General features: G+C 42.4%; 1 protein-coding gene and 1 long non-coding RNA gene across 3 annotated transcripts in view; one reads left to right on the forward strand and one right to left on the reverse strand.

Moving 5' to 3' along the window:
* Positions 1 to 2,149, reverse strand: part of Rasa1 (RAS p21 protein activator 1) — a 75,377-nt gene extending 73,228 nt beyond the window's left edge. Inside the window, exon 1 of the mRNA XM_087896766.1 lies at positions 1,220 to 2,149. Coding sequence (XP_087752892.1) covers positions 1,220 to 1,731 — 512 coding nt within the window. The 5' untranslated portion in view covers positions 1,732 to 2,149. The remainder of the gene's footprint in view (positions 1 to 1,219) is intronic.
* Positions 2,150 to 2,403: 254 nt separating this feature from the next.
* LOC125414081 (uncharacterized) lies at positions 2,404 to 13,325 on the forward strand. Of its 2 annotated transcripts, none has more exons than XR_015734960.1 (3): positions 2,404 to 3,115; positions 3,418 to 3,712; positions 12,801 to 13,325. It is a non-coding gene; the product is annotated as an uncharacterized LOC125414081 (long non-coding RNA). The 2 variants fall into 2 exon arrangements; XR_015734961.1 differs by having other exon boundaries at positions 3,418 to 3,549.
* Positions 13,326 to 13,573: the final 248 nt, after the last annotated feature.

Here is a 13,573-nt window from a genome sequence, read left to right on the forward strand (position 1 = left end):
CTTTGTGCTGAATTTCACCATAGTTGGGAAGTTTGCAGACACAACAAACACCAAGCATTCTTGCATTTCCCAAACACAACACCCATTAAAAGAGCAGAAAATGTAGCTTAAATCAAAAGTGGATTACCATTTACAAAATGTTTCCCTGATTCTTTTTAAGATATTTCTTAAGCCTCTTAAGAAGCTGACCCTCCCAAACAAAACTTCTGAAGTGTTCAGAAAGTGTCAGTATATGAACCAAATCCTTTTTCCTAATATTCACCAATATTGTTGAAATTCTAAAGGCCAATTATGACAGACTCGAAGGCTCTATAACACGTTTTGCCAATTATTGCCACTTCGTATTTCAACATCTTCTCATCGAGATCAACCTACGTTTACAAATGCATACCCATTTCACTTATGAAAAGAACACATCAAGGAGACAAGTCTAACTTAAAAGGGAAAGCCACGTGTCCTGATTATGTCACAATAAACTATTAAAATTTCCAAACAGAATACCGTATCAGCCATTATCAACGTGCTGAGAGCAGTATTAACTTGTTTTATTTTAACATTTGTATACTGTCTCAGTATAGAAGTATTACACGAATGCTAACAAATAATTTGAAGGAATCAGTGTTCAGTATGTGCGCCCTCAATTGCACCTGTAATTCACAGAACTTCTTTCCATACTCTGCAGCTTCTCCAAAGGAATCTAGTCTTTTCTGAATCATATCGCTCCCAGTAAACGTTAAATAGGGATTTGCAACTGCAGCAAAAACAAAGCATTCTGACTACTGAATTTCCAGCTTCCATTAATGTAATACCATTTAAACACCTGTACTCATGGTTCCCACTAAAACCTAGCTTGAGCAAGGAGCATGGGAGTTAGCATGGACCATGGCTGCCTTTATAGTGCCAAGATCTGCTGAAAACCGGCCACTATCTCAATTAGGAAGGGGCCGAACCATATCCGGTTCTCACTGGATACAGTTTCCCCAGCTTCCCATCTTAAAACTTTACGTCGTCCCAGAAGAGCAATAAATACACGAGGCGGCCAGGGGGAGTGCCTGTAGGGAAGATGACTGATCAAATTAAATCCCTATATATGGAACCTGAAACTTCAAAACTTTTCAAACCAATTACACCCGCAGGAGCATGGCATGTTTTGTTCCTTCTTGCCCATCTCTTTCACGGTGCCAGCTTCCACAATTCCTCAACATCATTTCTGACTTACTGGTTAGTTGGAGGTGCGGTCAGCGGTATGGCCACCTCTTCCTCCTCATATTCTGGTCCATCCAGGGAGTCACCTTCATCCACCGTCCCCAGACCGGAGCCCAAAGGGGGCAGCAGAGGAGGCGGCGGCAGAGGAGGGAACCCGCCACCGGGCCCGAGGGTCTCAGAAGCCAACGATAGAGTCCCCTTGGTGAAAGCAACATCTCCGGCAGGTCCGGCAGCAGCAGCACCCGCCACGCCAGCAGCAGAACCACCGGGCAGCGCGGCGCCCCCCAGGACACCCGCAACTGGCCCCGTCCCAAGGAACCCGGACCCCAACGCGGCTCCACCGCCCAGGGCCGCAGCCAGGTCGGTGTCCGCCAGTCCTGGGCAGGGGGCGGCGGCCACCGGCAGGGCCGCGGGTAACTTCATCCGGCACGCTGCCGGGTAGGCGCTGGAGCCCGCGGCCGCGCCGCCTCCGGCCCCCGCGGTCGCCGGGCCGCCTTCTTCACTGCCGGCCTCGGCCGCCATCATGTTGAAGCCCGCTCTCCTCTAGCTACCCCGGCCGCCCGGGAGCCCCGGGGGCCAGCAGGCCCGGGCTGCGAGCCGCCCCACCCAGGCGCGTCCCCTTGCAGCTTTCCAAGCAGAGGAAACAACAACAAAAGGAGAGCGCCCGCCGCCGCGCCCCCTCCTCCGGCCACAGCCCAAGCTCCGCGGCGGCTGGCTTACGGGAAGCGACGCGGGCAAAAAAGCCCAGCGCCTGCAGAAACGCTACCCAAGCTGGCCGCGCACACCCACACTCACGCGCACACATGCACAGGGCGCCAAACTTCCTGACTGCGCTAAAGAGGAAGGGGAGCCCGTGCAGGGGCCGGGGCAGCGCTGCCTCCTCCGCCGCCGCCGCCGCCGCCGCGCCTCAAGGCCCGGGTTCCGGCCGCCCCCACCGCAGCCACCGCCGGGGCTGCCGGAGCCGCGGCCGCCGCAGCCTCATCTCCGCCGGCTGGAGACCCGAGCGCTGGGAGGGGCGGAGGAAGGGGGCGGGCGCGCAGAACCCAGCTCGACGGCTGCCTCCTGGCCGCTCTCGGGAGCGAAACCCGAGAGAGAGAGAAAGGAGGGCGGGCCGGGTAGGAAGGGAGGGGAGCAGGAGCCCGAGGCTTCTGCGCAGGCGCCTTCCGGGCGCGCGGCTGGAGGGCGGCGAGGGAAAAGCAGCCGGGCAGGAAGCGGCGGGCGCGCGCTCGGAGGCGTGGCACGCTCGCCAACCCAGCCGCGAGCGACGCGTGGCGCGGTCCCTTCACGCCAAGGGGCTACCTCGCCCGGCTTTGTTTGTTAATGGGGCGAGAATCTCCAGGCCCGAGGGACTGGAGGGACGAGGAGGCAGAGGAAAGGAAAAGATGATGCCAGGAAGTCCATTCCCTACTTTCTAACTTTTTATAAAAAATGGTCTCAGCCTCCGGTGCCATCGGCAACGAAGGTCAAAGGAGTCCTAGCTTATTCCTTTTCGTTGAATGGTATAAATAATTCAAACCTAGAATCTGGGAGTCAAGAGAAAAAAAAAATGGTGAAAGGATCCAGAGGTAACTGTGAAGGTTGAAACAGAGGTAGAGCCAGATTGCTACCACTATATACTTAAGTTCCCTTTACGGGCCTTCTCTCTGCACGTTTGCAAGGCAGATAGGAAAGAAGTGTGAAAAGAAGTGCCACAGAAAACAAATCATAAATGTAATTTGTCCTAGTTTGGATGCAGGATTCTGCAAGACATATCAAAGTTTGAACTTTCCAAAATTACCAAACACAGATCGATGTCACCTTTCATGCAGCCAAGGGAAAGGTTTTGTTTATGTATGTGTGTGTATATAAATTCATACACACACACGGTATTATCTTTTAGCGTTCCGTGGGGATAACTTCCAGAGCTCTGGTGAGTTCCAAAACATGATTATGATTTAGTTTCTTATAGAATTTGTGCATACTTTCCCATATATTAAATCATTGATAGGTAATTTTCAATACTTAATATGACCTAAATTTCTTTATGTAATTACTGTTGAGGAAGAAGAGCACAAACAGTGCCCATTCAGCACAGGTGCAATTTTTTCCTAAATGTTTTCATATAAGGTGTGTGCCACACATGAATATAGAGCTGGATGATACAGAGAGCGGATAGTTCATAGGAATTCATATAAAGAGGTCATTCTGACTATTTGAAATTATCTGTTTTAGGAATTTGTCCTTCAGGATTCATGGACCGTACTACCTTTTCGAGAATGTCAGGTTGAATGCCGCTGAATACTGATCGTATATTCTCTGGGAAGTTTGACCAAACCAACCTGTTGAAGATGACAAGAGGTTGAGGTACCAGAGAAAAGGGGGTGGGGGTACTGTTAAAGGAGATGACAGCGTACTCGCAGGACATTCCCACCGTCAGTCTGAGTATTCCGGTACATGCTGTCGTTAGCAACAATCCAACACAAATAGTGGTGTGTGCCACTTCGGCGTGTCAGCTGAGGAGGTGAAGGTAAGTTAGTTAAGGGACTAGTTCTACCCTGAGGTAGAACTATGACCAATAACTTGTAAGAAACTTTCATCTTAGCCTTTCTGAATTAGAAAATGCACCATTTGTGTTTAAATGAGTCCTTCCAGTGATTGTCAACACCCTTAAACTTGAGAACTTTTATCTATACTGCAACATGCTAATTAAGGCGGCACTTTGTCATTCATTAGGTGGATAGGTAAGATGTGGGTATTGGTTTGCTAAGGTCTATACTATTCTAAAACAGTTAGCAAATGAGAACAAAATGAAGCAGATCCATGATCGTTAAAATAATAATGATGAAATACTGCTTCTTACAGTGGCCTCCTTACAACAGATTTTCTTTTAAATATAAACTAAAATCCCACCTGTGCCTACTGAATGCCTGACGCACAAATACAAACCAACTATCTTCAAAGCCAGAGGTTAAAAACCTGTGGTATATAAATTCTACTTCTCCAACTCTAAACCTCATCACCACCATCGGAGACAGAAGTTAGGTTGTGAACTGGCTTGGGTTATCTGTGACAGCTCTCCTTACCGTCTTCCTTGGTATATGTTCAAATGGCATCTTCCTGAAAATCCTGGTCAGGCTCTCTAATCACAAACCTACCTCCTCCTTTTCTGAAGCACTCATTTATCAATATCTAATACAGCCTGATACCTCTTACACACTTCCATATTGTTCCCAGTTACTTTTACGTATATGTAACTAGAAAACTTTGCTATAGAAAAAACCCATTGTCTACCTTTTCCCCTAGCTCAGTTCTGGATATGCTTACAGCTTTTAAACAGAGCTTCATTCTTTAAAACCATAAATAAACACTGTAAACATCACCGTACCTCTTTGGAAATAAATTTCATACTAGCAGACAGGAACTAGAATATCTATTTGTAAATTGTGTGTGTTTGTGTGTGTGAGAGTAATGTAGAATATATATTTATTCCTATTTGCAGTGCCAGGCAACTCACTTTTAGAATATTTCAGTTTATATGCATGAGGGGTTTCCTTTTTTTTTTTTTTTTTGACTGCACGCATGACTGTGTACCAGGTGCATGTGTTATCTGCAGAGTCCAGAAGAAGGCACTGTGTGTTTTCCATGGAGGTTAGAAAAGGACTTCAGATCCTGTAGTAGCAAATAGTTGCTAGCTGCCATATGGGTGCTGGGAACTGAACCCAGGTCCTCTAGAAGAACAGTCAATGCCTTCAACTGCTAAGCCATCTCTCCAGCCCCTACTCTTTTAAATCTCTAATGTCTTCTATGTTTTGTGACCAAAACATAGTTTGCCCAAAATTATTTAATGTTCCTACTTCCTTTAGTCTTGTCTTTGCCCTCTTTTCCTTTTCTACTTTCCTCACATTTCCCCTGCTACTTCCTGTTTCATGTTGCGCCTCTATGGCTTCTTTTTCTTGTAAGTCCCTAAAGTTCTTGAAGCTTCATGAGTCAAAAATTGAAGAACAATTTTTACTTAAACACTAAAGTATTTGTTTGGAGAGGGAACTGACAAACATTCTGCAGGAACTGGTGTTAGGTATGGACTTGTGTAACATCATGTAACAAAGGGAAGTAAACCGTCTTAATTAAATTCACAGAGAGTATTAAAGGTGCTGGATGGCAGAACAGTTTTTACATTCAGTAAAATAACTGATTATATCTGTGATTTTACAAAAATTGTTTGGGTCATTTAGTATTAATAAATGTATTTAATGATAATAAAAACCTAGGAAAGGCATTCATGAGGAGATATTGAAAGTCTACAATATATTTGTTCTCATTTCATTATTAAATCAGATATTAATATAATACACTCCTAACTATTTCTGTATCTTCTGTATATCAAGTAGATAAAAAAGGTAATCCTGACTCAGTCATTGAGCACAGCAGAGAACCTGAATGTGTTTATACAAATATGTGAAAACTTGTTGATGGGGCAGCTAAGTGAGAAGTAATAGATTGCTTATAACTATGTTTAGGAATTCCAAAGTGGGTTTGTGTCTACGCACATTCTCGGCTATCCCAACTGGTTTGTATATTTGTCTAATGTCAAAACATTCCGCTGAAGAAGCCAGTATTACCACCAACCCTGATATCCCCCACTGCATTTGTTGACCTCCATTATGATTCCTCAGAACACATTTTCTAATTAGGAGCATGTCTTGAAACTATAATGTTGAAGGGGCACAGGCTAGGTTACTTTTCTATCACTATGAAAAAATACTGTGACCAAGGCAATTTATAAAAGAAAGCATTTAACCAGGCTTTGTTTTAGAATTAGAGTCCATGATGTTGGGACAAATGTATGGTGGCAGAACTGGCGGAGAGCTCCATCTTAAACTGCACGTAGGAGGCAGAGAGGGGGCACACTGAGAGTGTCAGGAGTCTTTTGAAACCTCACAGCCAGGCTCCAGTGACACGGCATAGCTCCTCCTTCCCAAACAGTTCCACTAGCTAGAAAACAAGCATTCAAGTATTTGAGCCTATTCTTATTCAAACCACCACATTCCAATCTCTGGCTCCCACAGGATTGTAGCCATGTCATGATGCAAATACCTTTATTCCAACATCAAAAGTCCCCATAGCCCTTCAGTCTCAATACTGTTTAAAGGTCCAGAGTCTCTCCTGAGACATCTTAATGGTAACCCCCCTGAAAAGTCAAAAGCAGATTACATACTTCCAACATGCAATGACACAATATGCATTACCATTTCAAAAGGTGAGGAATCGGGAAGGCTGAGACTTTCTGCACCCTGAGCAGATGTGATGAAAGTAATGCGAATTATTCAGAATGTTTATCATGGCTTTCCGGTCCCTGCTTTGAAACTTTAGCTATCTTGGAATAAAAGTTTCAGAGAAGCCCAGTAAAGAGGTCTTGAGCAGTTCACATAAAGTCCCATGGTTCTACTGAATCTCAAATTCAACTTCCATTCCTCGGCACTGTTCATTGGTGGGTCAGGAGGATATTCTTCTACCAAAGAAATTAGTATACTGCTTTTCAATTTAGCCTCTAACAGATCCTTAGGATAAGGGCCAGGTTGCCGCAGCATTGATCTCCAGCTCAGTCACAACATTGTTGCCCTCTAAAAACTCTTGATCTTCACAGCCTCAGAACACATTGCTGCCAGCCCCTACTATCTTTCAAGATCCTTCTAGGATAGCCCACTAAGCTCCACTCACATAGTCCAAATACATTTCTTACTAAAGTTCCAAAGTCTTCCACATTCCTCCAAAGACCACACCACACAGTCAGATTACAGCAATAGCCCTCTTCCTGATACCAACTTTTGTGTTAGTTATTTGTCTATTGCTATGAGAAAATATCATGACCAAGACAACTCATAAAAGAATTTAATTTGACTTACAGTTTTAGAAATTTAGAGGTCATAATGTCTGAGCAAAGGTGTGGCAGCCGGAACATCTGGGAGCTGCAAGGAGAAGACAGAATACTACTGGAAGTGGAATCAGCGCTTTGAAAAGTCCTACCTTTCCCCTAGTGCCACACTTCCCCTAGCAAGGCCACTCCACCCAATCTTTCCCAAATAGTGCCACCAACTGGGGACCAAGGATTCAAACATATGAGCCAATGGCGGTCATTCTCATTCAGAGATTACTTTATGAATCCTACTAATTTAGAAAGATCTATAAAACCTAAATATTATGGAAAAATTAAAAGAATAAAGATTTATAAAACCTAATTATTATGGAAAAATTAAAAGAATAATTTGATCTTTGATGCAGTAAAGCAACCTTCAAAGAAATTAAGAGCCTTCTAGAACATCCAACTTATTATAAAGTCTTTAAAATATAAAATAAATATAGTCAAACATATAGTATAAAATATATAATAAAAATTTTAAATATAAGAAGTACTGTTTTGAAAGAGTAAAGGATAAAAATTATTCTTTAAATATAAAATAAATAATAAAATATATAATATGAAATATATAATAAAAACTTCAAATATAAAAAATATTCTTTTGAAAGAGTAAAGGATAAAAATTATGTCTACTAATGTCTATATTTATGCACTCTTTTTTTGTATTTGGCAGATTTTTTTTCATTATCAGACACTTTTCATCTTCATTATTTCTAAGTTGTTTCTTTTTTGCCAATTATTTCCCTCTGACCATGAACTACACAGGTTCCTTTCTGTGTCTTGAATTCTTGTCAAGGTGTTAAGGTAGAAGAAAAAGTAAAAGGGAGTGAATGGCTTCAGCAAAGAGCCGAGAGTGGGTTGGATTCCAGTTCCCATCCACTTGCTCTGCTCCTTCCACAGGTGTTCTTTGTGCATGTGAGCAGTGGCTTACATAAGGCCTGAAGCACCTTCAGAAACCCACCTCTGCTTTAACATTCAGCTCCTTATCTAGTTCAGGTGATATTGTTTGTTCTACCCGAGCATCTTTGTGGATCCACCTGACTTCCAAACCCCCCTGAATTCACAGTGAGTACTGTTTTAATACTATAAAACAACTATACAATAAATGATGTCCAGTGTGGGGGCACACATTTCCACATACACAGAACCAGACGTGCCTTCTTAGTCCTACAGTATCCCACAAGTGCTGCGCACTAAGCTGAGTCACATGGCAGCTGACATGGCAGCTTAAAAGAGTTTTCATAAAAAAGTATCCCTCTCATTATTGGGGATCTGGCTGGGGAGACAGAGAAAGACTGGCTACAAAAAAAAAGGCTCTTTAAATCTGCATCTGTCTTTACTGCATATCTCTATCTTTTTCTGACCACGTGAGTCTTAAATTACTAAGCTAAGCAGAGGTGGCTAGGCCTGAAGCAGTGGCTTTAGCAGCTGGCTCCACCCACTCCTTGGTCTGTGCAGGCTTAGCTGCATGGTGGAAGTAGCGGTGAGGAGCCACATTTATTGCCCCAATTGTGGGGTTCATACTGTCACCAAGTAGTGTCTTGACTCTGCTCATAAATCCCATTTAAATGTTCCATAGCAGGACCTCAAAAAGAGCCATCCAAAGCTGCATTGGGATGCCGCAGGTTAAAAATGCCGTGGTTAAAATTACTGCGACTTAAAGAGGCCATGGATGAAAGAAAGATGCCTCCTCTTCAAAAGAGGCCACCAGATGAAGATGATCCATCTTAAAGACACCATGGATAAAGGATTCTTCCTCTTCAAAAAGAGGCGTGGATAAATTTGCCGCGTCCTAAAGAGGCGAATAAATTTGCCGCGTCTTAAAGAGGCCGCAGATAAATTTACCACGTCTTAAAGAGGCCGCGGATAAAGATGCCGCAGACTTTGCGGATAACAGATACCTTCTCTTCAAAAAGAGGCCATGGACAAATGGATGGATCTAGAAAGCATCATATTAAGTGAGGTAACCCAGACCCAGAAAGACAATTATCACATGTACTCACTCATAAGTGGTTTTTAAACATAAAGCAAAGAAAAAAAGATTTGCAAAATACAAATCACAATCCCAGAGAACCTAGACAACATTGAGGACACTAAGAGAGACTTACATGGATCTAATCTATATGGGAAGTAGAAAAAGTCAAGATCTCATGAGTAATTTGGGGGCATGGGGACCTTGGGAGAGGGTTGAAGGGGAGGAGAAAGGCAGGCAGAGCAGCAAAGAAAAATGTAGAGCTGAATAAAAATCAGTAAAATTTTTTTTAAAAGGCCATGGAAAAATTTGCTGCAGGAAAAATATGCTGTGTCTTAAAGAGACCACATGGAAGCCGAGTCTTAAAGAGGCCGCAGATAAAGATGCCGCATCTTAAAAAATATGCGCGGATAAAGATGCCACGTCTTAAAGAAACTGCATCTTTATGCCTTTAACCCCAACTCGGAAAGCAGAGGCAGGCATATCTCTGTGAGTTTGAGGTCAGCTTGGCCTACAGAGCAAATTCCAGGACAGCCAGGGCTATAACATAGAGAAGACCTATCTCGAAAAAGCAAAAACAAACAGAAAAACAAAAGCGGAGTTCCAAAGGAGCCACGCCTCTGTTTGCCACAAACAGAGTCTACCGAAGGGAAGGCAGTTACCAAGAAACTTACAGTTATATTACATTTACACTTACATTTCCTTGTAGTTTTAGAACCCCTTTTTAAGCCTTTTTTAGGCTCCGTGTAAATGTCCTGAACATTAGGCGCCATGTTTAGGCGGAGTTTTTCCATCCCGACCGCCTGCTCCCAAAGAGGCTTAGTATAAATTATAAATGCTGGATCAATAGCTCAGGCTTGTTACTAACTAACCAATTTTTATCAATTTATGTGCTACCCCAAGGCAGGTGGTGGTTACCTCTATCCTTATTCAGCACGGCCAGCTCGACTGATCCTCCGACTTGGCTGGCGACTCTGACTCGGTCTCCGTCTGGCTTTCGATTCCTCTGACTCCTCCCTTCCTCATCCCATCATTCTGTTTGGCGTTCCTGCCTTGCTTTATCTTGTCAGCTATTGGCCAGTGTCGGTCAGCTTGTTTATTAAACCAATCATAACGATATATGTTAATACAGTGTACAAAAGGATTATCCACCGGAAGGCAGTGCATAGGATCGCATACGTTTCCTCACCCTATGTTTCTTATAATCGTTCTCTCTCCGGAACTTTTTCCATGTTGTTCTCTGAGCCTTATGTGTAGGAGCTCTCTTGTTGTATAGCCATTGGGGCCAGAAGCCACATTATCAGATGTTGTCTGCGTTTTTACCAGTTGTGGTTTTCTCTAAGTCTCCATCTGCGGCAAAGGGAAGCTTCTTTGATGCTGCGTGAGAGATTCGCTTATCTGTGGCTGTAAGGATGAGTATTAGAATGCAGTTAGGAATATAATGCTTTAGTAAAAAGGAGGTAGTAGGTTTTCTTCCCGAATCCATGGTGTCAATAACCTGGGGAAGTTGGCTTTGTTACTCGTACCAGGCAAGATTTATCTCCTGTTCAGCAGGCTATAAATCCAAATAGACCACTAAAATCAATAAGTATTACACCCTTAGAGATAACCTGCCATGCTTGTCATTGTAGTTCATAGGTGTCACAACTATTTAGAACTATTGGTTGCTTAGCTTTGTGAAAGTCTTATCACTCAATCTGATCTAGAAAAGTAATGACATAGAAATAAATAACTGTTATGACCAAAAGTTAGCCAGGCATAGTGGCACATTCCTGTAATTCCAAGGCTGGGGAAATGTTGGAAGAGGCTATGTAGGAAGACTTTGTCTCAGAAAGAGAAAGAAACACAACAGTCCAACTATTCTAAGTGAAATAATCTGTCTCTTTGACTAAAATGTGTGTTTGTTATGTATACATCTAATCAAAATAGAATTGAGTGGTACAAATATATTAGTACTTACTAGTACTTAATATAAGCTTACTTTCTTAGAAGATAAAATGTAAATAGATATGCAGTTAACCTTCCATGTTTATAAGTTATGCATCTTATTTCCTGGACATTACAGTATAGGTATTTATATAGAAAAATCGTGCCTAAAGTATTATAAGTATTCTAGAGATGATTTAAAGTATATGGAAGTATTACATAGGATATATGCAAACATTACATCATTTTATATCATCCATGAAGTTTAATATATGTAGGGATCTTGAAATCAATCCTTGTGAATTTTGAGAGACTACTATATGCATATCTTTGTACATACCTTTTCTTTTCTATTGCATCAGTACTTTGTTTTTATTTGAAAATATACTGATATCAAATCACTATAAATGAAGAATACAATATGTGTAGCTGTTAAAATCTAGGCATAAAACCACAAGAATGTTGTATGTGGTAGCTATCATTTGTTTGGATCCAGCTGCATATAGTATCATTAGAATCTGGCATTGATAATACTTGGTACAATTAGCAGCTTGCGAACCACATTCTGCCAATAGGGTAAAGAAAGGTTAGGAAAGGAGCAGTCTCCTCGGGATGCTGACACTACCCTAAAATGGGAATTAGTTTCAGTCACTAATCTGTTTTTCCACATAGTTTAATGACCTGTTCTTGTTATAAAAATATCTTAGCTTGACCAGGCATTATACTAAACTATCATTCATGCATCCATTCATTCCACAATTATGTATTACATATCTGATATAACATAGTATTTTTATTGCTATGTCACAAATCATTACTAATACAGCAGCATAAAAGGACACACATTTATAAACTTATAGGAGTTTTTATTTAACTCTCTGTTCTGGGTCTTAGCAGACTGAAATGTTTTTACTGGCTCTACTACCTGAGGCTCTAGTTACTGCCCAAGTGTGTTTTTGTGTTGGCAGAATTCACTTGCTGTAGTTGCAGGACTAAGTTCCCTGATGCTTTGTTGATGGTAGACTGGGGGCTGCTCTCAGCTCCTGGCCATGGCTCTCTGTTACACAGGGTCGTATTTACAATGCAACTATCGCTTTCTTTTAGCTCGTCAGTGATTGTTTTGTGGTTTCTAATACAATTATCAGACAAAACTGTTTTTAAAGATTCCCGTGATGAAGTCAGACTAATCATCATAATATTCCTATCATAAGGTCACTAATTTTAGGTATTAGTTACATCTATAAAATCCCATTACATCAGTATATAAGTTCACATTTATGCAGTTGAGAGGAGGTATGAATACACAGGGGGATGGGAATCTTGAAAAACCATTTCATGATTCTGACATAAAGAGCTGGATTTTACTATGTGTCCTAATACTCAAGATACAGTGGGAAGAGAGCGAGAGAGCGAGCGAGAGAGAGAGAGAGAGAGAGAGAGAGAGAGAGAGAGATTCTCATCTATATGGAATGTACTCTCTAGAAAGTTAAAGGGGAAAACATTTATACCATTTTTCAGCATCCCATTTCAGATTGTTTAAAGACCGAATAATTAGAATAGACTATACCGGCTTTATATTTCTTATGTATTATTAGCTCCAGTTAGCTTCATTTTTTTTTTAGCAGATGGCATTTTTTTCTGTTTATGTTTATAATATGTCTGTCATCAAAAAATGCCTACACTGAGCATTTATTTCTTATTTTACATTCATGGGATTACAGGTTTGGTAGCAGGGAGGAAAAATTAAAGATCATGCCATGGCCATAACCATGCTGATGTATATTTTGCTTATCACCATAGATCCTTCAGCTGGCGATGGATGGAGATGGAGACGGAGACCCACACTGGAACACTGGACTTAACTCCCTAGGTCCAAACGAGAAGCAGAAGGAAAGAGAACGTGAGCAAGGAAGGCAAGATCAGAGGGAACCCTCATCCGACAAGGGATGGCGATACAGACGGAGACCCACATTGGAGCACTGGACTGAGTCCCCCAAGGTCCAAATGAGGAGCAGAAGGAGAAAGAACATGAGAAAGGAAATCAGGACCGCGAGGGGTGCGATCACCCACTGATACAAGGGGACTGATCTAATGAGAGTTCACCAAGGCCAGTTATCTGGGACTGAGCGAGCACCTGTAATCCAGCCAGATTCTCTGATTGAGGTCGGATTCTCTGAATGTGGCTGGCCCGGAGTCTTTCTGAAAAGCCATCGACAATGACACTGGGACTTGTTTCCTCTGCATATACTGGATTTTTGGGATCCAGTCTGTTTGGATGCTCACCTTCCTGGACCTGGAGGGAGGGGGGAGGAGCTTGGACTGCTATTGGGGATGGAGAGGGAGGAGGGTAGGGAGTGGGGGGAGTGGGAGGGTGTTGGGAGGAGGGGCGGAAATGGAGACTTTTAGATTTTAATAAACTTTGAGGAAAAAAACAAAACAAAACAAACAAACAAACAAAAAGATCATGCCATGGTTTATTAGTATTTAAGGGAAAGGAAGTTGAAGAGAGTCTTTTCCTGCTTACACTTAGTAAACCACCAAGGTGCACATCTATTTCTTTTGAATATGTGGAC

Source organism: Myodes glareolus, chromosome 15, assembly GCF_982192425.1.
Source record: "Myodes glareolus chromosome 15, mMyoGla1.1, whole genome shotgun sequence".
NCBI classification, from domain to species: Eukaryota; Metazoa; Chordata; class Mammalia; order Rodentia; family Cricetidae; genus Myodes; species Myodes glareolus.